The 27,801-nt window shown below is 44.8% G+C and overlaps 1 protein-coding gene across 3 annotated transcripts; it reads left to right on the top strand.

The window, feature by feature from the left end:
* Window positions 1–57: 57 nt before the first annotated feature.
* On the top strand, window positions 58–27,801 carry NCAPH (non-SMC condensin I complex subunit H). 3 transcript variants are annotated; one of them, XM_031441188.2, is made up of 18 exons: window positions 58–146; window positions 4,114–4,333; window positions 4,477–4,567; window positions 5,257–5,349; window positions 5,679–5,817; window positions 6,309–6,433; window positions 10,325–10,514; window positions 11,591–11,682; window positions 12,475–12,680; window positions 16,390–16,538; window positions 17,161–17,267; window positions 17,942–18,064; window positions 20,386–20,496; window positions 21,686–21,868; window positions 22,732–22,833; window positions 24,519–24,610; window positions 25,142–25,217; window positions 27,340–27,801. In XM_031441188.2, exons 1-18 carry the CDS (start codon window positions 128–130, stop codon window positions 27,397–27,399), a joined length of 2,178 nt encoding a protein of 725 aa, XP_031297048.1. In that variant the 5' UTR covers window positions 58–127; the 3' UTR covers window positions 27,400–27,801. The 3 variants fall into 3 exon arrangements, with proteins under 3 accessions (XP_031297048.1, XP_010982851.2, XP_031297049.1); XM_010984549.3 differs by having other exon boundaries at window positions 22,732–22,845; XM_031441189.2 differs by lacking the exon at window positions 58–146 and adding an exon at window positions 741–850 and having other exon boundaries at window positions 22,732–22,845; window positions 27,340–27,800.

The raw sequence follows: 27,801 nt of genomic DNA, 5'->3' as shown, positions 1-27,801 counted from the left end.
TTGGAGGACCGAGGCGGTCTGCGCAGGCGCGCCTCTGGCCCCGCCCACGGCCAACGTCATCACGGCCGTTACGGCGCGCAGGCGTTTCGGCGCGCGATTTAAAACCAGCTCTGGAGACGCTGAGAAGATGGGACCTCCCTGCCCGGGTGAGGCTGGGTGGGCCGGAGGCGCCGCGGAAAGGGCCCGGTGCAAAGAGGGGCTCCGGGCGGCAGGGCCGGCGGGCGGGCCTGAGCGGGGAGTGCGGGTCTCAACCTTGTTGGCCTTGTTCTCCGCCCTCCGAGCGGGAGGCCGGCGGGCGGGGGGAGAGGAGGGCCGGCGCGGGGTGGGCCGGCGGGGGTGCGTTCGCCCTATCAGGGCGCGGCTTCGGCCCGCGCCGCTCTTCCGTCAGTGAGCCGGGGGTGGGACGTCTGTTCCCCAGCGCTCCCGCACCTTGCTCCCTGTAAGGAGGTTTTCCTGGAATGTACGTTAGTTGAGGGCCATGGAAGCGTTGTGGTTACCGCTGTGTGCTTAACACGCGTGTGTTTATTTTCACATTCGTTCAACAAGTGTGAAGTGCTCCCTTTGGGCCAGACCCTCTGTCAGATGTAGAGATACAGTAAAGAACAAAACAGATAAGATCCCACCCTCTTAGAGCATGTATTTTAGTTCGGGAGATAGACAGTAAAAGAAATAATTACAAGTGAGTACTCAGATTGAGAAGAGCAGAGTGGAGGGAAGGTTTTAAGCAGATTGAGGGGAACGTGTTCCAGGCCGAAGGAGCAGTCAAAAAAAAGGGTGATGGGGCAAGCGGGAAAGAGCCTGACGTGGGAGAGGACCAGGACATGGTAACTGAACAGTGAGTGAGGGACAGGTAAGCAGGGCCTTTGTAGATCTTGGTAAGGGGTTTGGAAATTTAGTTACATTTTGGACATGGCAAGTGGCTTACCCGAGGCAGGTGAAGGGGTCAGTAATCTTGGATAAGCGCGTGACACTCAGGGGAGTGATATGGGCTGCTCAGGGAAGTGGCCTGTGGACTGAAAAGTAAATTTGGACATCATATAGATGGTGAAACCATAGGAACAGGTGAGAACACTAGGAAGACCCTGTAGAGAAAACACTTGGGACCAACATTTAGAGGCTGGTTAGAGAAGGAAGAACTGGAGAAACTCAAGAGAGAGTGGTTTTACAAAAGCCAAAAATGTTTCCAGAAGCAGGGCATTGTCAACTGTTGCAAATACGGCTGACTCAGGAGAGATGAGGCCTGAAGAGTGACCACTGGGTTTGGCAACATGGAACGTGTGGGTGATGATGACAAGACAATTTTCACAAAGTGGTGGGCATGGAAGCCAGGCCAGAGGGGTTGAAAAATGAGTAGGAGGTGAGGAAGTGGATGCAGAAAGTGTTTTTGAGTTCAGTAACTATCTGTTGAATGAACAAATGTATGATGTAATGTATAATGTAATAATGTATATTGTAAAAAGGGAAGGACAGAAGTCAGGGAAAGATGATTCTGAGAAATAAGATGATTCAGAGCCTCTAATTCCCATTTTGAGTTTCCCTCTTAGACAAGTTCCTCCTTCAGTGCTTTCTATTTCTGTTAAGGTCTCTTCTCCCAAGGTACAGCTCCCTTCCCTATGTTGCAGTGCTCACATCCAAGTAGTCACAGGTACTCTTGATTCAGTCTCTAAAAATGTCTCTTCTCTCCTTCCTATTTTTACTTTCTTTTTCTTTCATTTGTTTTGACTTCAGCTGAAACTTATGTTATCATACTCTTCGGCTTGGGGGAAGCTATCAGGGGCACATGTGAAGTTGTTCTTGTATTTTTAATTCTCATTTATCCTTATTCATTCCTTTCCCCTTCCCCTCACATTGGCAATCATTTAGTGTTTATTGTGTATCACTATTTTTAATGTGTTCCTATAAAATGTGTTATATTCTGTGTATATTTTTGTATCACCAATTCTGAGCCAGCTGATGTATACATTCTTATTCTCATTTGGAGGATGAAGAAGCAAACCCTTAGAGCATTTACTTGCTTAAATTTTATCCAGCTAGTAAGTGATGGAGCTGGAGTGTGAAGCCAAGCCTTCTGATTCTTAAATCTGGAAGCTTTCCCCCCAGGTCTCTCAGTTCCTTCATCTCTCTCTCAGTCACCTTGTTTCTTGGCCTACCATAGTCGCTGTAGCCACTCACTGTCATAGTCACACCCTAGACCTTGCCATTGTCAATAGCTGCGTCACAATATCATTTAGTTCATCCCACTTCTCAATCACTCCTGTCTTTCTAACTCACTCCCTCTTGTTCCCCGACTCCAGCAATCTTTCGACCCAGCAGACCTATATTCTACTTTTCACTGTCTTTCGCCTCTCTTGTGTCCTTGTTCCCCTCCTTACCTAGCTTACATTCAGTGGTTAGTCAGTGTAATCACTCCTTTTCATACACCCACAACCCCTTGCCCTCCTCTTGCTTCCTTACTCTTGCTTGACAAAATCACAACTCTGGTTAACCCCTACTCTGCCCCAGCCCCTGCACACCCAGTGGTCTTATAGGGACCGTAAAGCTGCCCAGCAGTCATGCTGTTCTCCCTGGTTCATCCACTCTCCTAGATGACATGTCTTCCTTTCTGTCCTGAAAACTCAAGTACCTCCTCAGCCCTCACCTTACCCACGGAGTTTTTGGTTTTTATTTGCTTCGTGTTTTACTAAGAAAATAAAAGCAATCAAAAGAATATCAACAAGTCCACCATTGCACCTGCTCCCCTATCTGCATCTGTGCCTCTGTTCTCCGCCTTCCTTCCTTTGGCTGTGGATGGGCTCTCTGGTCTTAGTGAGGCAACTCCTTTATCTGCTTGAGTACATTGTTCAGCAACTTTTACCCTTTCTTCTTTATGATCTTGGTGAATAATGGCCCACCCAAAGTTGTCTGGAACCTGTGAATATGTTATCTTAAATGGGAAAAGGGACTTTGCAGATATGATTAAGTTAAGGATCTTGAGATGGGGAGATTATCCTGGATTATCTGAATGGGCCCAATATAATCACAGTGGTGCTTATGAGAGGGAGGCAAGAGGGCCAGAGTCAGAGAAAGAGAGGTGATAACAGAAACAAAAGGTTGTAGTGGTGGGAGAAAGGACTGCAAGCCAAGGATTGTAAGTGGCCTGTAGAAGCTGAAAAAGGCAAAGAAACAGATTCTTTCCTAAAAGCCTCCAGAGAGAATGCAACCCTGATGACACCTTGATTTTAGACTTCTGACTCCAGAACTGAAAGAGAATACATTTATGTTGTTTTAAACCACTGAGTTTGTGGTAATTTGTTATAGCAGCAATAGGAGACTAATACATTCTCTTTGTTTTGTTCTTTCTACCAAGCTGGGGTTTTTTTTTTTTCTCCCTCATCTTAAAATTACTTTATTGACCTCACTTCCTTTTCAACTGCCTCCCTCCAATTTCTCTTCTCCTATCTTCTCTTTTTTTCCTTCTCCTATCTTCTTTTGAATCTATGCCCTTTTGACTCTCAAGTTGTCTAATTATATCTGATTGCTTGGTTAACGTGATGACTGCTGGATCTTTTGTTGTAAAAGACATTTTTCCCTTTGCAGTTAACAAGTAATCTGTGGGCGATTCTTTGGAACATTCTATTTATTGTACATATTTGTGTTGTTTATTGTCTGTCTCCCTGCTGGGATTAGAACCTAGCTTGTCTGACATGATAGCCCACCCGTCAGCTTTATCTCAGCATCTTTTCTTCTCTGTCTTGCCTGGCATTATGGTTATACTGTCTGTTGTTCTGCTAGTTGGTGAGCTTTATCAGAGGCAGCAACTTTCTCTTACCCACCTCTATATCTCGTATAGTACTTTAGGTTCATAATAGCTGCATAGTGTATATTTGTCCAGATTGGCAAAGAAGCATCAGAAACCCATCACACACATCATCCACCCGCAAAGAAACCTGAACTGTAGAGGTTCTAGCTGTAGAATATTAGAGTTGGAAAAATCTTGATGGGAAATGTGCAGTAAACTTCCACCCTGTGATAGGCCCAAGCCCCTCTTTAGACGCAGGACATGTCCTGTTAAAGGTTTCTTGATCAAGTGTTTTGTTCCATCACTGTCAGCCACAATGAATAACTCTCCTTCAGAGACCCGTGGACGCCCCCACAGTGCCTCCTCACCTTCAGAGCGGGTGTTCTCCATGCCCCTGCCCAGGAAGGCCCCTCTCAACACTCCTGGCACCCCGGTCCTTGAAGACTTTCCTCAGAATGATGACGAAAAGGAGCGACTGCAGCGGAGACGCTCCAGGGTCTTTGACCTACAGTTCAGCACAGACTCACCTCATTTGCTGGCCTCCCCCTCCAGTAGGTGAGTGGGCTCTGGACTGCCTCAATGGGGCAGCCACCTTGATGTGGGTTTGCATCACCACTATACCTTGTGGATTCTGGGTCTGGATTTTGAAAAGTTACAGTGTCATTGATCCTTACCGGAGTTTTTTGTTTTTCCTTTAGGAATATTGATATTTCAGCTGCGATTCCTAAATTTACAAACACACAGATTACTGAGCATTATTCCACTTGTATCAAACTGTCCACTGAAAATGTGAGTATCTGCTGGTTTATCAGTGAAGATTTTGCTTCTTAATCAGAGAGGAAATCTAGCCTTGATTCTATAGAGAATGCATGATCAGTGATTGTGCACTTTTATTCTCCAGTGACTCTTCTCAATGCTGGTGGAGTATTGTTTTACTGTTTCTTACAGACCTTTGATGCCCCTCTGACAGGTTGCCTGCCCCCTGCAGTATGTCTAGAGAGGCAACATGGCCTAGGGGTTAATAGAGTGAGTTCTAGAGCTAAATAGTAGGGTTGTGGGGCTAATTGTGAGTTCTAGATCTAGCCTGAGTTGGAATCCTGTCCCTGCCACTTACAAACTGTGTGGCCTTGGGAATTCACCCAACCACTGTGTGGCAAGGTCCTCCTCTATAAAATGAGAATGAGAATAGTCCCTGCCTCAAAGTTGTTTGGATGGTGACTGAGCCCCTTTGTGTCAGTGCTTAGAATGGGGCCTGTGCACAGGAACATTCAGGAATTGTGTGCTGTCACTCTGGACCTTGAGAATGAGGAAGTATAGGTATGGATTTAACTTTGTCACCAAGTATTCATGGGAATTGATATCTGTGTTGAGATATGGGATATTCCTGTTTAAAAACTTAGCTTCCCCCATCAGGGCAGCATTATTTATGTGAACCTAGGCTACAAATAACAAACCTTTCTGCAATTTTCTGTTTTCAGAAAATTACTACCAAGAATGCTTTTGGCTTGCACTTGATTGATTTTATGTCAGAGATTCTTAAACAGAAAGATGCCGAACCAACCAACTTTAAAGTAAGAAGGATGTCCACCTTGTCTTGCATCTGAATTAATGACGATGATTGCTGATACTTAGCATAACACAATAGTTGAATCCTACAAATACATGAGAGCCTTCCTTGTTTAAGACATTTTATTAGCTACTTTACTTTCTTTCCTAAACTGATGAAATGTAGAGAGGATATCTTTCCATTATGTTCTGTTTATTCCCTGACAGCCTTTGAGGAATCTTTGTCATTTTTTTCTTAAGGGCAAGTAAATATTTTATGAAGATTGCTGTGTTTCGCCTGTTCTGCAGTTCCTTTTTATGATCCACATCAGTACAGCTCTGCTTGTTTGACTAGGTGGCTGCTGGAACTCTGGATGCCAGCACCAAGATCTATGCTGTGCGTGTGGATGCCGTACATGCTGATGTATACAGAGTCCTTGGGGGGCTGGGCAAAGAAGCACCATCTCCAGAAGAAGCAGAGAGCCACGGTGCAGGTATATGGGTTGGGATCTGGATGTAAGAGGCTTTTTAAAGGGCATCGCAGATAGTTGTTTGAGTAATACACTAGAATGAAGTCACAAGAAGTCAGTTATCTCATTCTGTTGAAGACATGCACACTTTTAGGACTGTGTTTGAGAAGGTACTCAAACACTAGATTCGTTTTTCTTCGTAAAAGACAAGGACCTTAAAAGCTTTTAGATTTTATTTAAGCAAGATTGAGTAAACATCACCAACTAGGGAGTTTCTGATTTGGTTGAGGGGGAGAGAGGGGTCTTTGGAAATCGACTTGTCTCAGAAGCCAAATACTTAATCTGGTAGTTTTGTTTTTCCCTAAACTGCAGATTAGATGTGCCGGCTGCTTTGAGAGGATGGTACATGTTTCAATTATGATCACTCTTTAGAGTTCTGAAAAACTTGGATTAGTAAGTTCAGTTACATGCTCCAAAGCAACCCCTGCAGTGCGTGGTCTTACTTCCTCTTCTAGATGGAAGTCCAGCCGAAACAGAAACAGCCAAAAAGGCTCCAAAGCCAAGGAAGAAGCACTCGTACAAAACCATCGAGCAGAATATAAACAACCTCAACATGTCTGAAGCAGATCGAAAGTGTGAGGTGAGGAGGTGTGCAGTGTGGTCTCTGACTAATTCAGAGCCTCAGGGGCAGAAACGAGGCCAGGCTGAGCCTGCCTTGCTGGTATATGCTTGGTGAGGCCTCGAGGGAGTACGATGTTCAACTGGTATCTCTGCATTATTGTCCTTTAGCTTTACAGTGAAGACTGAAGCGGGTAGGTGACAATTTTTCTCTATTTCAGAATGATTGAGTAGAATGAGATGGCAAATTCTGAGAAATTCAATTGATTAAAACATTTATTTTCTTCCGTAGTATATGCAGCAGTGGTAATGATAGCTAACATTTACTGTGTGCCTTTGGCACACGGCAGTGCCCTAGGCCTGTGGCTTATGTTAACCCATTCAATCCTCACACCATCCTTGTTACGTTTTATGAAGAGGTAATTGAGGTGCATGGCTGTTGGGCACCTTGCCCAAGATGACACAGTTAGTAAGCAAACTAGGCTTTGAAACTAAGAGGTCTGGCTCCAGAGTCCTTGCTTTAAACAACCTTATATGATTTAGAAAATCCTAAGCAATCTGCTTAAAGAAATGGTACTAGAGGCCTTTTTATAATTAGCACAGTTTATTTAAAGCAAACATGTTGCTACAATTTTCTTTTTTTAATTTTGGTGAACATTCTTGTACATATTTGCATCCTTTTGGGAGTATATCTGTAAGAAAATTCTGAGGCATGGAATTTCTGTTGCCCTCAAAAAAAGTTTGTACCAATATACTCTCCCACCAATAACGGACTAGATTTTTTCTTTGTCTTATCTCCACAACATTTGTAAACGGTAATTAAGGTCATGAAACTGAAACTGATCACCAAGGGAACGCGAGTATTTGGAAAAGGATGAATCCTGGGATACCCCTATCTTAAGAGTTCCAGACAGCTAAATAAGAAACATCCAGTAGGTAGGGGAAAACCAAGAGAGTGAGGTATTGAAATGAGAGTTTCAGGGAGGGGAGAATGATCAACCATGTCAAATATGGCGCCCTAAGGCCATGGTGAGCTAGGAGAAGGGGGCCCGGTGGAGCTGCAACTCAGACCTCCAAGGAAGGGGTGCGGCTTGGATGATGCCAGTGTCCCTGAGTTTGGCGGAGAGGCTCACGGGCCCAGGACCCAGACTCTGAGGAGGGCACGCTGGCTGATGCTGATGTGTCTTACTAGCACACAATGAGGAAAAAGTGCAGGCTAAATCCAGCTACTGCCACAGGTGGGACCCGCTGCTGCTGGGTAAAGAAGCACTGCTGGCTGACACTCCGCGGCACGGGAATCCTACAGAAAGAAGTGGGTCCCTCCATCCTCTGGCCCTGCAATCTCCCTCGAGTGCCCCTTTCTGCTAGCACGGCTGAAATGTGGCCTCAGACCCTGCATCACAGAGCAGAGCACAGCGGGTGGATTTGGAGTTGAGTGGCAGTAGCTTAATAACTGGCAGGAGGCAGAGTGTTGTAATACCTACTTTTAAGAAGGGTCTTTTGGGGTGGGCAGGGAGAAAGCAAATATGAAAAATGTTACCCATTGAGGAATCTAGGTAAAAGTTACACGGAAGTTCATACTACTACTTCAACATGTATCTTTAAAAATTTTTTTTTTCTTTTTTCTTTTATATATGTATTTATTCTTTTAGTAAAGTATAGTTGCTATGCAATATTATATAAATTATGGGTATACAATTTAGTGATTCACAATTTTTAAGGTAATAATCCATTTATAGTTATTATAAAATATTGGCTGTATTCCCCATGTTGTACAATATACCTTTGTAGTTTATTTTGTACATAATAGTTTGTACCTCTTACTCCTCTACCCTTATGTTGTCCTTCCCCTCTTCCCTCTCCTGACTGGTAACCACTAGCTTGTTCTCTGTATCTGTGAATCTGCTGCTTTTTTGTTACATTCACTAGTTTGTTTTTTAAAATTCCACGTATAAGTGATATCATACAGTATGTCTTTCTGTTTGACTTATTTTACTTAGCATAATGCACTCCAAGTCCATCCATGATGCTGCAAATGGCAAAATTTCTTTCTTTTTTTTTATGGCTGAACAGTATTCCATTGTATATATACCACAACTTCTTTATTCATTCATACTTAGGTTGCTTCCGTATCTTGGCTACTGTAAAGGATGCTGCTATGAACACTGGAGTGCATATATCTTTTCAAATCAGTGTTTTCATTTTCTTCAGTCTTATACCTAGGAGTGGAATTGCTGGATCATATGGTAGTTCTATTTTTAGTTTTTTGAGGCACGTCCATACTGTTTTCTACAGTGGATGCATCAATTTACATTCTCACCACAGTATCCGAGGGTTCCCTTTTCTGCACACCCTTATCAACATTTGCTATTTGTAGCCATTCTGACAGGTATGAGGTGCTATCTCAGGTTTTTAATTTGCATTTATTTGATGATTAGCAGTGTTAGCATCTTTTCATGTGTCTGTTGGCCATCTGTATATCTTCTTTGGAAAAATGTCTGTTCTGGTCTTTTGCCCATTTTTCCATCAGGTTTGTTTTTCTTTGTTTGTTTGTATTGACTTGTATGAATTCCTTATATGCTTTGGATATTAACCCCTTATCGGTCATATCATTTGCAAGTATTTTCTCACATTCAATAGGTTATCTTTTTGTTTTGTTGCTGGTTTCCTTTGCTGTGTAAAAGTTTTTAACTTTAATTAGGTCCCAAAAGTCAGGAAGGTTATCTTAGTGTTTTCACCTTTAATATGGGTCACTGTACAGTTTTCATGTTGGCTCTTTGAAATGCTGAGTTTCATTAACTAACGACTTAAGACCTCTAGGGGCTCCAGGTGGGAAACCATTGCTGCCATGAACATTTGAGGAAGGGAGTGAGAGTAACACCACTGGTATTTTTAGGATAAGAAATGGGAGACACCAGAGACAAGGGTTAAATCAGGCAAGTGTTATATTGGTGATGATGGGGGTGGGAAGGAAGGGGTGGGTGGTAGACACACACAGAGAGGAGAACCCACTAGGTGTATAACTGACTGGGTGAGGGGTAGGCAGACGGGGAATGTCTGGGACGAGCTGATCAGGAAGTGGGAGGAGAACCTCAGTTCTGGTGAGCTGGGCTTAGGGTTAAGGGGGGCTGGGAAAGAGCCAGAGAGCCACATCTGTCCTCCTATTTAAGGCCCCTTCTCTCTGTAGTAGCCACATCCTGAGACATCAGAAAGACCTGTGAGCCCAGTACCCAACCTTCCTGTCACAGGGCCTCCTGTAGGGTCCCTGGTGGCTTCTACCCTCTTGCCACATGTGTGTGTCTTGCTCTGTCCTCATTCTTACGCCCTGTGCCTGTTCTCCTTTGGTGCCTGGGGACACATAGTTATGCCACTCCTGCTCCTTGACCTTGGAGGTCTTCTTACAGTTTCTCTTATGTTTAACCCAGCCATCTAGCTCTGCTGACTCTGCCTGTCCTTTGCCTGGATCTCTTAGTCGTGTTCTTCCAAATCTTGGAAAATATTTCTGTTCAGAGGAATGATGGGATCTTGTGAACAGATCCATCACACAGGCAGAATTTGTTGTGTTGGCATTCTACTAGCGATAGATGTTTGAAAACAGTGACTATGGAAAGGGACCAGCAGAAGGATACTGTCCTGGTGTACTATGAACGGACTGACATGGTATAAGCTCGTCACCACTTACGGTGCATGACAACGGTATACCTTATCCATCTGACCACATACAGCCTTTCTTTTTAACTGGGATGGGATCTTACCTGATCATTTACAAAGCCTCCTCCCCTTTTTTGGTCATGAGCAGAGACATTTCAATCCAGTATATGCAGCAGTGAATGAGCAGGGTCCAATGATGAGATTTTCTATTTCCTTAGGCTACATCCCATAATTCTTGGGTTCCCTCTGTTTTTGTGCTCAGATTGACCCCATGTTCCAGAAGACGGCGGCCTCATTTGACGAGTGCAGCACAGCAGGGGTATTTCTCTCCACGCTCCACTGCCGCGACTACACAAGCGAGCTGCTCTTTCCCTCCGACGTCCACACTCTCTCCACTGGAGAGCCCCTTGAGCTGCCGGATTTAGGTTGGGTGGAAATGAGTGATTTAAAAGGTAAGACCACATTATGCCTTTCACCAGAACATTTTTGTCATCAGAGAAGTTTCCATAAGCCCATCATGCTCTTATGTTGCTTATTTACGCAGAAGGTTCCTCTGGAATGCCAGCGTGGCCATTTTTTCCGGAGAAACTAACTTTTTGTCCTCTCCACAGCACAGAGTCTATAACAGTAGTAGCCAGCACTCACCATTACTTATGGTCTGTATGTGCCACGCCCTTTGGGTACCCTGTGAGCAGTCAGGTCTCACAGTCACCTGGAGTGTCAGGGTTTGGGCTTGGGAAAGGGGCTTTAAGAGCCTTGTTGAGCCAGAGGCCTGGTTTTCACTTATTACCAATCCAGGGGTCCTGAGGAGAAGAGGGCTTTGTGCATTGTTTTCAGACTCCCGGGTGGTGGCCTGAGAATGGACCTGTCCTGTTGTCAGCCCCTTTTATTGGCTTGGCAGTGATTTCACCACCCCTCCCCCAATCCTACCTGTCCATGGCCCCTCTGCGGGGATGGGGAGGGTCCCCTGAGGACGTGGCAGGCGCAGGTAGGTGTGAAGGCCAGGCTCACGATAGCTATACTTGCATGTGTTGCATGAAATTGATCCTCCCCTGCAGGGCTGTGCAGGTGTCCACGGTGCCCGTTCTCCTTTCTATTCTTGTCTAAGATTTGCTAAGTATGACTGTTTTATACTAACAATTGTCCAAGTTTATGCTCTTAACTGGGACTCTAATCCTGGTAAGTATATCTGTACCTCGTTTAGTTCGGGACTAAAATAAGTAACGTTGCATAATTGGCTGTGCACTTTTTACACTTTAAGGAAGGGTTTTTGATTTCCCAATTCCATCGTAGGGCGTGGAGCCCATTTCAGAGTCAGATGTCCATGCTTCAGGTTTCTGCCCCGGTGTCTTCCTAGTTCCTGGAATGCCGGCGCAGAGCCGCCTCCAGTGCGGGTGTGCGCCTGAGCCTCTGCGAGAACCGGAGGTGGCCATGCCTGTCCTCCCGTTGTGCTGCTCTGCTCGTCTTGTGGGGGTGAGGGTGTCTCCTCCTGCTCTGATCCTTCTTTGTGATCTTCCTGCCCTCCCAGCGCCCTTGCAGCAGTGTGTGGAAGATCGCCAGATCTGCCCTTCCCTGGCCGGGTTCCAGTTCACTAAATGGGACAGTGAAACACATAATGAGGTGTGGTCAATTTTTGGACTTCTGAGGGCTCTGGGCATTTCTCCAACTGCTTGTGGTTTCAGTGAGATGGCCTAAGATTAGTTCTGCCCAATGGGAACCAAGACTGTGGCATCATTTTTATTTAGCCAGCAGTACAGAAAATATTTCCTTTGGCATCTCTGTTGGGACTAAATCCTAAGGCAGTGGGGGGAGTGGGTTGTGTGTGCCAGCAGGCCCATTAGACAGCTAAATGAATTCTGGGATCAGCTTTGTCTGTCTCCTGTCTGCTTCCCTAGGGTAAGGCATCCCTTCTGTTCTGGGTGCACAATTTTTATAAGGTTTACTCTCAAACCTGGTTATCCCAATGGTCCTTTAGGCTGCTGTCAAGCTTGGGGAATTTCCTGCTCTTTGGGGTTGAGTCCCTTGGCACAGAGCTTCCTGAGAAATTGTCATGTGCAAAGCTTTCCTCTGTGTATTTTTAGCCCGGTCCCCTTTAGCCTACTTAGTACAACTTCCAAAATAAATGGTCTCCATGGAAAACAGTTCTCTCTAAACATGTAGTTAATGGATGCAGATTCCTGTTTCATGTTTTACAGAATGTGCCTAATGACAATACTGCTTCCTCCTGTGCCGCACAATATAAACTTCCTTAGTGCTTTGCTGTCGTGAGAACACTGGCTCTGGTGTTTAGGGGGGAGGGTGACACTGGAATTTAGGGGCAAGAAGGCGCCTCCAGTGAGGCCATTGCTCCAGCGGTGACTGGGGTGGTGGCGGGGATGTGGAGAACTGGAGAGCTCTCTCTGTTCCTTCCAGTCGGTGTCAGCCCTGGTGGACAAGTTTAAGAAGAACGACCAAGTATTTGACATCAATGCCGAGGTGGAAGAGAGTGACTGTGGAGACTTCGCTGATGGGCCCCTGGAGGATGACTTCGATGCCACTGATGAACAGGACTGCACTGCAGCTGGGGATCACACAGAGTTCAGGAACTGGAAGGAGCCGTGCCACGTCCAAAGCTGCCAGTAAGATTCCCATAGGAGTTTTCCCAGATTTCCGGCTGGGACGGTCTCATTCCGTTTCTGTGATTGCCTGGGCTGGTGTGCCAGGTCATCACACAGGCTGAGCCATTCTGACTCACGGTGGAATCAACCTGCCTTTGAGTGTCAGCTAAGACACTTATTGCTCATAAAACTGACACTGCAGGAGTTTGTAAGCATAGAACTAAAATACATAAAGTGCTGAGTTACTGTGGCTACTTCAGTGGTGGCTGTCCTCACCATCACTGTTTAGGTAGCATGGAGCATGCTCCCTTTTGAGGCCCCACATGTGGTCTGGGTTTTGGCTGAATCACTCCACATCAGTTATAGACAGAAACAGACTTATGTGTTGATTACCCATAAAAAGTGGCCCCTGCCTGAAGCATTAGGCAAAGAGAGAGCTGGGCAGTGTTGGGTCATTAGATAAACCAGGGACAAGCAAAACAGGGAAAACTAAAAGAGCAGGTAAAATTGAGCATATGGGGTAGGGGAGGTGGTAGAACTGGTCTCTAGTAATTTGAATTTTTGATTACTCTAGTAGGCATCATACAAAAATCAGAATTTTGTTGGCTTTTATCATATGTGTTTAATATATTAATATTGTTTTAATGAGTATGATCTGGAAGCAGGATTCCACAATCCTGCAGTGCCAAGGGCCTCTAGAGGTCTTGAATGGTCCTGGGTGTAGCAGATACCATGAGACTAGAACAGACGCTCTGATAACTCCTGTGCCTATAGCAGCAGCTTGGCAAACCTGGGGATAGCAAAGCTGGTTCGGTATGGGTGAGACTTTAGAAGCTGTCCAGTATAATTTCCCAGAGAGGCAAAAATCCTTTCAAGAGCATTGATTGAGTGTCTCCAGGATAAGAGATTGTTTTCTTAAGCTCACTTTGTCTGCCCATGTGGGAAATGATTAGATTGATAATGCCTCTTCAAATCTGAGTTGAAGTCAAGGGCCTGAATGTTTGGACCTCAAGGCAGAATTACCCACGTAGGTAATTTAGAACCTTTAGAACCCTCCTCTCCTGATTTGTGATTAACGAGCCTATGATTTTGTCCCATCTTCTAAGAAGTGACAATGGTAGGCAGGTTGGTAGGACAAGGTCTTTTAATATCATTTTCAAATGTCAGAGAAGAGCTCTCATTTTTCCTAAACAATAGGTGACATCTGAGGAGCTGACATAGCAAAGGTCTTCAGTCTCTTCCATTTTGTTATTTTGTTACGACCTAGACAGTTATTTTGAATAAATTTTGAACTAACGTCTCCATTTCTCTCCCCAATTCCAGACAGAACAAAATCTTACACTCCATCCTTCTGAGCACATTAGGGGCAGGGGGCTTAGGTTCTGGTCTAGGGTTTTGTCCATTTTAAAATCCCTACCCCTGGCATGGTGCTAGCCTTTCCCAGGGGCTCAGTAAGTGTTTGAACTGAACTAGACCTGACCCTGCTGTGGACAGCTGTGAGCTGTGGGGCAGGTGACATCACCTTTGGGGTCTTTGTTTTCTCACCCATAAAATGAAAGATTGGGACTAGGTGATAATAGTGGTATCTGATATTTACTGAGCTCCTTATTATCTGACTTTGTGCCAGGCACTCTGTGCCAGGTGCCTTACCTGCATTATTTCACATAATTTATGTAAAATATAAAATGCAATCACTTAATCATTGCAACAACCCTATAACTGGGTCCTGTTATCCCCATTTTACAGTTGAGGAAAGAAGCTCAGAGAGGTTAAGTAATGGGGTAGAGCTGGGAGTCGCCCAGCACCTTAGCCCAATCCTGGTGGCACATAATAAGCTGTGGGTGGCAGGTTCCAGCCCAGAGCATTTAACTCAGTGTCTCTGATGCAAAATTACCCACCAGGCATCACATCACGGTTTCCCCAAATCTTCCTAGTGCTTGTCCTTTGCACCCAAGGGTTGAAAACACTACTGTACTGGAAGATCTTTAAGGGCTTCTCTAGCTCAGGTGGGTGGGGCAATGCTGAATTATAAATACCAGGCATGTCTGAGAAAGTGCTTTGTGTCCAAGAGTAGCTCAGGCAGCCTCCCTCTTCCTGCAGCAGTGGGCCGTGTGCTCTCTAGCCGATCTCTCTGGGTGCAGGTGTGCCTTTGCCAGGTGCTCGCTGTGGTTAAAGATCTAGTCCATGGTCCAGGCCCCGACCACAGCCTGCTCTGTGCTTGCACGAGTGAGGCATGTCTGCTGTGTGCTGGAAGGCAGCTGGGGGAGCCCTTTGACCTGCAGGTATTGGTGCAGCTTGGCTGAACGGGCACTAGGTGGAAGGAGGGGCCCTGCGGTTGCGGGCACAGGTAGAAGAAATACAAAGACTTCCTCCAGAGGGGATGAGCGGTTTGATGGCAGGCAGGCCTTGAAAAACAGGTAGGCTGGATTAGGTCAGCTGTTGAGTGGGGGAGCTGGGACCGGTAGGGCGCCTGCCACATAGCATTGTGTACTGAAAGAATTACTAAAAGGCTGGAGTTCAAGCTTCCAGGGCCTCAGTCCAGCTCTGGCACACAGACTCAGAAGATGGGAGCCAAGCTCTTAATAGCCTTGCCTACAAGTTCCCGATAAATTCCCAGCCCAGCCACCAATGCTTGAACAGAAGACTCTCTATGAGAGTTGGTGGGGGTGCTCCTGAAGCTGTCTTCTTTCTCCCTGTGGGGTTCACACTGCAGTACAGTTAGTTCTACAGGCTAGGTATTTACAGACTAAAAGTGGGAATTTTTTAGTATATTTTTTAAATTGTTTTAATTACATGATAAATATACAAATAGAGTTTACTGGTTTTTTTTAAAAAAAGATTTTGTAGGTAAAGGCAAAATCTCCTTTTAAACCTTTTTCAGCTTATTCCATAAGGCTTCTTATAAAGGGGATTTATACGTATGGCTCAGCACAGGTGAAAAGGCCCCCACTGGGTGAAGTTCCCTCGTTGCCTTTACCCTTAGAGGGGAGCACAGCAGCACCGACAGGCTTCCCGACGTGACAGGCCTGCAGGTGAAGGCTACCTCACTGTTCTGGTACCCTGCAGAGAGGCGAAAGCCCAACGTGAAACTGCCATGCTGGACTGGCCACTTAGACCCTTCACATACAGCAAAGAATAACGCTCGATGGCTTAACAGATAGATTATAAGGCGGGTGGCCAATCATTTGAGGGACATAAATGAGAATAACACCTTTCTCACCTTTAGTAGGAACCCCAGCAGTGTCAGTGCAGCCCTCATGTACGGAAGGACGGTGAAGAAAGAATGAGGTTATTGCCTTGTGCAGCAGGAAGCCTTGTGTGTGGAGAGACCCTGGGGCTGGGACTTAGGGATTTCTGTCCAGCTCCTAGCTCTGGCGTTTTGCTAGCCATGTAGTCCTATATAAAAACTTAATTTCTTTCTATCTCTGTTTTCTTGTCTCTTAAATGGGAAAACTTGAATTTTAGGAAGCATCCAAAATACTTGTATAGATATGATCATATTGTTATAAAGTGAAACGAAGCAACAGCACTTTGATGAAATGAAAGCTAGGGGTTATTAACAAGGAAGTATTTATATCAGACTTACTCTTAGAAATGTTGCCCATTTGTGCAAAAAGTAGAGTCTTCAGCTGCGTCATGTGCTGCCTTACATGTAACTACACCACTGTGTTGTGTATATTGACACATGCGTGATTGTACATGTAAAAACATGATTTCATGTGTGTTGCAGAGAAGAGATGATTCCCCTCGGGGATGGAGACATCTGGACCATGTGTCCCCTTCTATCCATGAAACCTGGAGAGTATTCCTATTTCAGTCCCCGTACCATGTCGATGTGGGCTGGCCCGGATCACTGGCGCTTTAGACCCCGACACAAACGTAAGGACTTCTAGACGGAACTTTAAGAAGAGATAGTGTAGATGCCCTGCCAGTCAGCAAGCAGTTCAGCTGAGGAAGGGAAATGCCAGTCCTCCTACACCTCCTCACCAGCTGTAGAAGTACAGAGAAGCAGCCTTGGTTGGACAGTTGGTTGGCCTGGCCTGGGATGAGGGATCAGTTAAGAGTGAAGCCTGTGAGTGGGAAGAGTCAGCACCTGGAGGCAGGCCAGCTGGCTTGTGACTTTCATTGCCCCAGTGCCCACATGACTTCAGATGGCGGCCAGAGGTGGGAATGACCCCCAGGTTTCCAAGGGCCTGTGTGAGTAACTGCACAGGCAGCACTCTGCAGCCTCCGAAGGGCTGTGCCAGCGTTAACGTGTTTTGCATTCTCTCTTTGAAAAGAAGTGATTAACTAGTATATCTTTTTATTGTGTTTTGTTAGCAAAAACACAAATTATAAGTTAAGGATGAAAATTAGGTGTATGATTTGCCTTTCCTGGTGCTGTTATGATGCTCAGACACAAATGCTGTCTTGTGGTTGATAAGGCTGCCAAAGGATCTTGCGAGATGAGTAGACAGGCCACAGAGGTGAGTGGTGTTGACATCTGTGTTCATTTGTGCAGAAGGTGCTACCTCACACTCAGAGAACAGAAAGAAGAGCACAAAGAAGGATTTTGAAATAGACTTTGACGATGATATTGACTTTGATGTATATTTTCGAAAAACAAAGGTTTGTGCTGGATTTATTATTTGTGCTTTCTTTTTTTTTTTAACATTTTTTATTGATTTATAATCATTTTACAATGTTGTGTCAAATTCCAGTGTTCAGCACAATTTTTCAGTTATTCATGGACATATACACACTCACTGTCACATTTTTTTCTCTGTGAGTTATCATAACATTTTGTGTATATTTCCCTGTGCTATACAGTGTAGTCTATTCTACAGTTTTGAAATCCCAGTCTATCCCTTCCCACCCTCCACCCCCCTGGTAACCACAAGTCTGTATTCTCTGTCTGTGAGTCTATTTCTGTCCTTTATTTACGCTTTGTTTTTGTTTGTTTTTGTTGTGCTTTCTTAAATTACTCTTTGCACTCCTCTTTCCTTTTAGGTGTGATTTTTAAAAATTCATTATAAATTGAACTCTTGAAGCAGATGGATGGCTTCATTCTCCCTTAATCCCTAGAAATTAAGAACTAGTTCCAAACTTGGTGGCAGAGAGAATCAAGTTTAGAATATGAATAATATTTTAACAGAATCACCCCTTTACACAGAAGTGGGAACTCTGATGGCAGATTAGTCCTGCTCAAACCCTTCCCAAGCATCTTACAAAAAAAGTACACACATACACACACACCATTTTTTATTAAAGATACCTAAAAACTTTTTTTTTTTAATTACTAGGCTGCTACTATTCTGACCAAGTCCACTCTGGAGAACCAGAATTGGAGAGCCACCACTCTTCCTACAGACTTTCACTATGAGACTGAAAATCTTGTCCAGCTGCACCTCAAACCAGGCACCAGGGTAAGCTGTTCTTTGGATCCTTGAGGTCATGTTGTCGAACCTGCTTATAGCATCAGAGGTGTCAAGTGGTTGGCAGTGCCTTCGAGGAAAAGGAGAGTCTGTGTTATCCAGGGAGTTAGCGGGAATCTCATGGGTAAGGCAGAGCTAGAGGGAAGCGCTCACAGGACAGATGCTCACTAGAGCCTTGGAAACACCTGGTCGCACTGCTGGACACTGGCCTACATGCCGAAATGCAAGGGCGGTAAACAGGTAATCTTTTCACAAGGTTTTTACAAGATGTTAGCTATTTCTTGTTTCTTTGATTCTTTCACTTTCTCATCATAGTTGTGGATCCACTAGCCAGATACTTTCACCAGGCCGCACTGCCTCCCCCGATCAAGGTGTAGATGCCCACTGTGACACTCAGGGTAACAGAGGTGCTGAGCGTCTGTGCAGTCCTGCCTGCTCTAGACTGGCTGGTATTGCTCCCCTCAGTTGCTGTTCACTGCATTTGTCTGTGGCTCTTCTGGTGATGCTAAGCAGCAAGTGTCTATGTCTGTTGCCAGGGTAACCAGGCAGTGGTTTTTGCTAAGTTCCGTTTTTTGTGCACCCTCTGCTCATTTGCATTCCTGGTTTAATCTTGTGGTGTCAAGTATACAGTCTATAGTTTCCTCTTATTTTGCCTTTTTCTCCACAGGTCTTAATGATGTGTATACCAATTCATTGACATCTCACGTTCTGTTTTTATAATCCAACATTCATAATTTTCTTTCTAATCAACACTGTTCACTTAACAGAAATACTCTTAAAAATGCAGAAAGTACTAATATAATGTTATATGTCAATTACACCTCAATTTAAAATAAAAGAAAAAAATGCAGAGATGCCAGGTTGCAGCCGTGGTAACAACAGTGCCATAGTCAGTGTTAGCTGGATGCCAGGGCAGCTTGCTCTGACCAGAAAACAGAGCCCTCAAGGGAGGAGGAGCAGAGCCAGGCTGCTGGGGAGCTGCAGGGAGATGGTTGGACACTTCCATCACTCCCACCCCGCCCGGCCCATCCTCCAGCTGCTCTCCACTGCCACAGGCCACATTTTTCTCCCTCAGGCCCTTATTAGCATTTGAAGAATGTGGCTTAGATGGTAATTTGCATATTCAGATGTGAGGGTGGTGGGGCAAGGTCATTAGATCACTGCACTCCAGGAGTTGTTTTTAATGTGTGGGGGTTTTTTCAGAATTGTTTCTTACAGAGAAAAGAACTCTTGCTTCCTGTTATCCACAGGAACAAGTTTCCCTGCATGTAGTAGGGCAGCCAGGCAGCCAGAGAGTCCTCATCCTTCTAGCAGAGTTACACTAGGAAAATGGAAAGTAAACACTGGGCCAGTAAACACTCAGTTTGACTAGAGTCTATACAGATCAGCCACCCATCTGGTTTAATATCTTAAAGGGTGATTCTTATAGCAACCAGCCAGTACATAAGGGGGTCACACACCCTTCCTGAAACATTTCTTGTAGACTATGGACAATTCAGAGTGTGTCCAGAGGAGAGTATTCTAAATGGGGAGGGATTTAGAAACTGTAATATGAGGAACAGTTGAAGAAAGTGGGCATCACTAAATATCTATTGTTTAATTTATTTTTAGGTTTGTATTATAAAATCATTTGAGGTTTTTTGGCTGCTTTTGGAGTATACAGTTGTATTAAAATATTCAGTGTGCTTTTGTAAACTGTACACACCTTTAATTCCATTTCCTTTACCGAAGAGACATCCCAGATGAAAATCACTGGTCCAAGGGCCTGCAAATATCTGAAGGGCTGTAGTTGGTAGGCACTCGCAAAAGAGGAGGCGGACTGGTTCTGTGAGGCCCTCAAAGCGGAACAAGGACCCATGGATATGATGGCAGGGAGAGGAGCTAGTGTCTCTCCCTGCAGCTGTGTGGGGCGCAGTCCTGGCCCCAGGAATGGGACCAGCTGCCTTTGATTTAAAGCAGTGATTGAGTTTTCTGTCAGAATGCAACAAGTTTACTTCTTTTTTCATATAGCTGTAGGTGGTTTTGTTTTTAGTGAAGAAACACTTTTTCAAATGAAGCTGTGTGCAGACCGAATTGCAAACCAGCCACTCTGGTCTGGGATGGATGGCAGCGCGGAGCCCTGCTTCCCTGGGCTTACTCTAGAGTGGAGTTGAGCAGTTAGTTGGAAGTTGGCTGGATCAGATGGCCTTTCAGGAGCTCTATAACCCTGAGTTCTGGGAGATGATTGTAGAAACTAAGGTCTTCTCCCCAACCTAGTTTACTAGCTGCCTTTCTAGAAATTGCTTTCAGCAGTTGTTCTTTCCTTCATCTAGTTACTTAAGATGGCCCAAGGCCAGAAGGCAGGGACCGAGCATTATGAAGAAATTGAAGACTACAATTACAACAACCCCAACGACACCTCCAACTTCTGTCCTGGGTTACAGGTAAGCAGGGCCGAGAGCTCTGTCCTCTCTTCTAAGCAGGAGAGTCTTTCTCTCCTGCTTCCTTCCTCACCCTTTCCTACATACCAGAAGGCTGTAGGAAATTCTGGATCAGGTGGGGGGTTGTGGATGGCTGTTCTGCCCCAGGCATCATGGAGCTGAGGCAACAGCCTCCAAGCTCTGAATGCAGGAAAAAAGTGGGCATATTCCAGTAAACAGTCAACATGTGAATGGAGTCTGTAGCCTGTATAAAGCCCCAGCCTTGGCTATTTTGGGATTTCAAAGAGAAGGAAACACTTCCACTCTTAGGAGCTAGTATTTTGGCTGGGGAGACATAACACAGACATGTGAAGATACTGTGTTCTAATGGGGAAGAAGTATATGGAGTGGATCTCAGGAGACCAGGCTTGTAGCTCTCGTTTTGATCCCATATTGTGAACTTGTATAAGCAACTCCCCACCTTTACATTTTAGTTAGACTAATCTCAAAATTCCTTCTGTGAGTCTACAAATAAGATAGCAGACGGAAGTGTAACAAAGTGGCGGCGGCGGAGGGGGGTGGGTGGTGATTAGGCCCCAACTGTGTCCCTGAAGGTGGGGAGAGGAAAAAGAATGGGAAGAATAGTTTATTCATCTTATTTTCTTACTTGGAAGAGAGGTAGATGGTTGTATTTTAGTGAAAATCCAGACTGACCTCTTGACTAGTGCTTCTCAAACTCAGTGTGCATAAGAATCACCCATGTAGTCTTTTAAAAACCCCAATTCCTGGGCCCCACCCCAGAGGTCTGGTCTGTTCCTGCTGGGCTCAGTCCAAGAATGACTTTGTTGCCAGTTCCCAGCAGGACCCCTGCTGCCAGCCAGTCATGTCTGAAGTGTTTTAAGAATGCTTTCTGTAAAATGAAATCCTAAGTTCATTAGAAGCAAAAGGACACTGTGGCTGTTGTGATTGTTGGATTCCTTTTAACTCTCACTGCAGAGGTCTTAGTTAACAGACGACTCCCCAGTAGGGTTTACGTGCAACAGGAAGATGACTGGAGGCACCTGGAAGCCCATCCTAGGTTTGACTCAATGTCACGAACTCTCGCGCGCCCTACTCTTGCTGCCTACGGAATCTGTTTCAAAATCTGTTTCAAGGGTATTTCTAAGCCCTTCCAGCAGCTGTGCCAAACCTAAAGAGCTATTTCCTTGCCCAGGCTGCTGACAGTGATTATGAAGAGTCAGATGACTTATTTGTGGGACCAGTTGGGACCTCTGACCTTACACCTCATTCTGGCCAGCCGCCTACAACAACACAAGACAACAGTGACGTGCCTCAAGTCCAGGGATTAGACATCACCACTTACGGGGAGTCAAATCTGGTAGCTGAGCCTCAGAAGGTAAGGATGAAGCCAAGAATTACGTTTGATGTTGTTTGTGATCTATTTAATTTGCCTCTTTCATGAGAGTCACATTGGTCTGAGCTTGGGTTTTTTCCTTCTTGATTTTAACCCATTGCTAAGTGACTGATTCTTAAATAAGGTTGTAGTGAATGAACTGATGCTAGTTATGTTTGTGTGGAACTAGCCATCTCTCCAAAGATTGTGATAAAGCATATGACTAGGGGCAAGCCAGTCACAAGGAAAGTATGTGAAAGAAGACTGCAGGCAGAGAAGGTGGGTTTCTGTGCCGGTTGTGCTAGCTACTTGGCACTGGAAAATATTAGCCGGATTCAACTCATTAAACTATCATACATCAAGCATCTATTCTAAACCAAGTGACAGGCTTGGTGCCTTTATATATCTGTATATATATATTTTTTTATTTAAAAATTTTTTTAAATTGAAGTATAGTCAGTTTACAATGTTGTTAATTTCTGGTGCACAGCACAATGTTGCAGTCACCCAACTACATACATATATTCCTTTTCATATTCTTTTTCATTATAGGTTACTACAGATATTAAATACAGTTCCCTGTTCTATACAGTAGAACTTGTTTATCTATTTTGCTTTCATATATATTTGATTCACTTATTTCTTTTACACTGGAATTCCAGGATAGCCTTAATGAAGATTGCACTTGATCAAAATGAAATTGGACTGAAATGAGGGACTCTATTTTAGTATATCCAAAGAAAGCTCTGTAACTTTGTGGTTTAACCTAGATTCTTTGTTTGAACTTCAGACTTTCTTTTTACAAAGAGCTAATGGTAAACGTTTCTTTCTTCTGCTTAGTTTTACTTGTCACGTACCTATTTCAGGTGAATAAAATTGAAATTCAATATGCTAAGACTGCCAAGAAGATGGACATGAAGAAGTTGAAGCAGAGCATGTGGAGTCTGCTGACAGAAACCCCCAAGCAGGTGGGCGCAGAGGTAAGGTGTTCTGCTCGCTCTGTAGGTGCCCAGCACGTAGGAGAGCAGCTCTTGTCTGAGCTCTAAGACCAATAGCGCTAATGTGGAAACCATCCATTCAGAAATATAGGAAAACATCACACCTTTGAAAGAGAAATGAACCAAGTATATGAATGGGCAGGTCACAAAAATGGTGATACAGATGGTAAACCAGTGTGTGGGACATTATTCAGCCTTGCTGGTAATCAAAAAATACAAATGAGAACATCTTTATGCTGCTTTAAAATAACAGCTTTAGCAATTAAATGTTTTTTGGTGTAGATTGGGGGAAAATTGGAGTACTTATTCACTGCTGGTGTAAGTTAAGTTGATAAATGACCCTTTTGGAAAGCAAATTCTAACATCTCAGGTGCCATAAAATGTTTAAGCCCTTTGATCTAATAATTCTGATTTGGGAAAGTAGGAAAGTAGTGAAATACATACACATATTTTATATGTATATTAAAAATGCTGTCAAATTTTCTCTCCTTCAGAGCAAAGTGAACCCTTGATTAACTCTTCCCAACTAAGTGGAACTCTCTGCTTAAGTAGAATCCTTCCAACTTGTCTTCCAGACTCCTTCTGCTCAGCTTTCCAAACTCAACCCATTCTATTACACCTTCTGTTGGCTGAGAAGTGAAATTTCATGATTCAATAGAAGACTGAGTTGTGCAGTCTTAGATGTCAGATAAAGCTTCAGTCATATTCATTAGGTTTTATCAGTTAAAGGAGGATAGGATGCAAATGTAAAAGAAATGTGCCTTTTAAAAAGTAGGAAGAGGCTTCTACTTAACCTCTGAATTTAAGTGACAGAATCCAGGGATTCTGGTTAATTAAAGGTTTATTTAAACAAGCAACTCTTTATTATGAAAATTTTTAAACATTCAAAAATAGAAAACAGGGGGAAGATATAGCTCAGTGGTAGGGTGTGTGCTTAGCATTCATGGGATCTCGGGTTCAATCCCCAGCACCTCCATTAAATAAGTAAATAGATCAACCTAATCCCTCTCCCCTAAAAAAACCCACTCACAATTTTTTTTAAGTAGAAAATAGTATAATCAAAGCCCATTTCCAATAGTTATCAGTGTTTTATCCATGTTATCACCCATTGTTGTCCCTCCCCCCACACCATGTACAAATTCTGAGTTATTTTAATACAAATACCAGATATAATATTGTTTCATAATTCCTTGCTTGGCTACTAGCAAGGAGGTGGCCCCTGTTTTGTGTGTGTTTAAGTTTAAGTCTACTTTTAGGTATGGATCCTCTGCTGTTCTTGGCTGTGTAGTCCAGTAGAAGCTATAAATGATCGTGGCTTTTTGTTATTGTTTTGCCATTTTTTTCTTACTTTGTTTTTCAGAGGGACCTAGAAGCCTCTTTGCAGTTTTTCCTTTACTGGGATTATACTGGCCACCAACATCCACATTTGCCATAACTTGGTTAGTGTCAGTGTTGTGGTCCAGAACATACCCTGAGCAGAAGTTTGGCTGAGGCACTGGGTCCCTTTATAGATCCTTTTTGTTCAAAGTGTACCTAAGAAATCGTTTTGATTTTGATCTGATATAGGTTTTTCTTTTTAGAAATACAGCTTTACAAGTTTATGTTGCTCTCTCAAAAATGTACTGGCCCCAGTCTGATCTGTGTCTTTCTGTTAGGCCAACCACAGTGAGAATGGACAAGCAGGGGATGCAGTGGGGGTGGCTGACAAGAAGATGCTCAGCGGGCTGACAAAGGACCTGCAGAAGAGGTACAAGCCACAGATTCGGGGCCCTGCCCCCGCCTCCACCGAGCTCTGGCTGAGGGAGCTCCAGCCCGAGCTGTTGGTGTGAGAGACCCCTCCACACACGCCCTGCTGTTTTAACACTTTTGCGGTTTTTCCATTTCTTCTCTGCATTGGTAAAAGAGTTAATATAGTCCAGCTTTAAAAAGGCATTTTTTTCCTGCACCAGTGGCTGGACTGCAACAGGAAATATTTAATTTCCAAATAAACAAAAAAACCTGTCTCTCAGGGAGGGTATAGCGCAGTGGTAGAGTGTGTTCTTAGCATTGCTAGAGGTCTTGGGTTCAATTGCCAGTACCCCCATTAAAATAAGCCTAATTACCACCACCCCAACTCCTGCCTCCCCCCAAAAAAACCTGCTTCTGAAAGGCATCTGAAATATTTTTTTGTTTCTCATTAGTTTATTCATTGGACGTGTGCATTCATACTTGATGAAAGAGCCTTTGTTCCTAGAATTGCAGTGACAGCTAAATCCTTATTTGTCTCCTTGTTTCCCAGCCTGCCTCCCCTCATGGCTCAGAACCTCTCTATACCTCTGGCCTTTGCGTGTCTCCTACATTTGGCCAATGAAAAGGTAGGTAAACCTGGTAAGTGTGGGCGTGTTCTCTATCTGTGATAACCTTTTGGAGCTTTTTGTTAGTTGTGGAGTACCTTTAACCCAGAGGGTTAACCAGGCACCTAAAAATAGCTTAGAGAAAGGCCATCAGGTGTGATCAGAAATGAAAATTATGAGGATCCAAATGGAAAAATATTAGATGCTGAAATTGTGATCTATCAGTTTCCATCCTGAAAACATAAAGTGCTTTTACATTGTTGGGTGTCAAAGGCCTTAAAGGCCAAATCTTGTCAGAGCCAAAGTCAGGACATGTGGGAAACGAGGCGGGGAGAAGAGGTGAGAGAAGAGGCTGGAAAAGAGACCAACGCAGGAAGAGATTAGAGATGGGGAGGCAATACTGGCAACGTGGAGCCACCGTGAGCCGTGAAGAAAGCCTTGGGAATAGAGATGTCTGTCATGGGGACGGAGGCAGCAGAAGTGCTGGCTGTGACAGTGTACCTGGCTCCTCCCTGTGCCACGCCAGCCAGCAGAGCTGAGTGGCTGTGGGACAGTCACTGAAGGGGCAGGTGGAGACCCATCTTCTCAGGAACCTGTGGAGGCACCCCAGCCAGGCAGCCAGCAAGCCCGTGTGTTGGTGCTGCTTGAAGGCTGATGTCCTTTACTGTCCTCAGGACCGTGGGCTGGGCTGTAGTATATTCCGTGAGCATCACTAGGGCTTGGGGCTGGCTCTGTTCACAAGTACCACTGCTAAGCTTTTCTGGGTGAGGCCTGACTCCCAGTCCGTGTGTTCTCTCAGCACGCACAGGCCTCTAAAATGTATGGTGCCTCTAAAGCTCAGAAACTTACCCTGAGTCACAGGTTCTAAGAGTGTTGGTGATTTCACTCGGTTGCACCAGCCCGAGAATCATGCTGCACTGGGCCAGGGTGCCTTTTGCTGGGAGAGAGCGGCTCTCTGGCCCTCACTCAGTTCCCATAGACTGGGACCAAGCAGACACACTGCTAAAAAGCATCCATGGTTCCAGGCTTCACCGCGGTCCACTGCGCTCTGGCTCCAGCACTATTCTGCCTACCCCAGCGGCATTGCCAGCTTTGCTCATTTTGCTGTGATCAAATCTCTCTCTAAGGGGCCCCAGAAGAATCGGGAGATGGACCATGACTCGTTGGGCTGAGTACTGAGGCCACTGCTTGGGCCTGGCTTTGGGCTATTGAGAAGATTTGACTGGTAACACAGTCCCTGACAGTTACCATGATAATCTATAGGGATCTGTGATAATTGAGAGCTTAGAGCCACCAAGAGAAATCTCACAACACCTAGTGCCAGGATATGACCCACCTTTTGGCCTTCCTTCTGGTTTTTCTCTGCCATCTGGTTGTTCCAACCATCTGGCTTTCATCAACCACTCTGCCATCTGGTTTTTCCAACCATCTGGTTTTCATCAGCCACTCTGGTAATGAGCTCCCCCTCATATACCCACCGAGAAGTGAGGTTTGAGCTGCCCATCTTGAGCAGTGGAAGAAGGTACACTAAAAGGGTGCAGGGCTCTTGAGTGCCAGCACACCACACCCACCTCCAGTGCCGGGAGAGGGGAGGGTGGTTATGGTGAAGTCAGGGAAGAAGGGCTTCTGACCATTGTTTCGTCCTGAGGGAACAGTTACCTGGAGCTGGTGGCAGATCTACGGGCAGGAGGTCAGGGAAGAATTGGGAGGCAGGAGAAAGGCCTATGTGGGGACAGGAGAGAGAGCGTAGACATAATGGCCATCATCAAGAGGTGAGGTTCTGAGGCATTGCAGGGGTGGGGCTAATGAATGTGTGTCATGGTCCCTGGGGGCCTCCCTGTCACTTCCCTCAGCTCCTTCAGGGCAAAGAGCTTAGCTTTTGAGCCCTTTACAGAGAGATTATTGTAAGAAGCAGAGCCAGAGAAGGCTTGCTTTTTGCTTTTTCCTCTTTCCTTCTGTGATTGGCAAGGATTTGGAACCAGCTTCATCACACAAATTATATTTGCTGTGACAGTTTTACTTATAATCAACGGGTCAAACCTCATTCTTTGTGGTCACTACCTTGTTACCTCCATTAGAGTTTGTTGGATGATTGTTGTATTCTCTGTATACCAAAGTTCATGTGTGTTTCATCTTCCTTTAGAACCTAAAGCTGGAAGGAACCGAGGATCTTTCTGATGTGCTCGTGGGGCAAGGAGACTGAGTTTACGGGGAGAAGTCCTCGCTTCTTCAGTGACCAGCACATCTACACTCGGTGCTACGATGCTGTGGGCTTGTGGCGAGGCTGCGGCCAGCCACCAGAGTACCTACTTCTCTTTTGCTCTTCCTGTCTCCTTCACCATCTGGGAACCCTGAAGCTCTGTCCTTGATAAAAATTTTCTGCTCTGTGGTGAGGAGGAGGGAGGAGACGGGGAGGATACCATTTGTGATTATGGAAACTGTGTCCATCCTTTGTATCCATGTATAGTTTGTCTCCTAAATTGCTCTGTTGTTTTCCATACTTCACTCTTGTAGAAAAGAATTCCCCAGTAGGCACTTGTCCTTTAACAGCTACCAAATCCATGTATATAAAATACATCATATATGTGCTTAAAAATGTATATAT

The sequence above is a fragment of the Camelus dromedarius genome, chromosome 33 (assembly GCF_036321535.1).
Source record: "Camelus dromedarius isolate mCamDro1 chromosome 33, mCamDro1.pat, whole genome shotgun sequence".
In the NCBI taxonomy this organism is placed as follows: Eukaryota; Metazoa; Chordata; class Mammalia; order Artiodactyla; family Camelidae; genus Camelus; species Camelus dromedarius.
The sequence above is the reverse complement of the archived record's forward strand: the minus strand, read 5'-3'. Positions and strand labels throughout refer to the sequence as shown.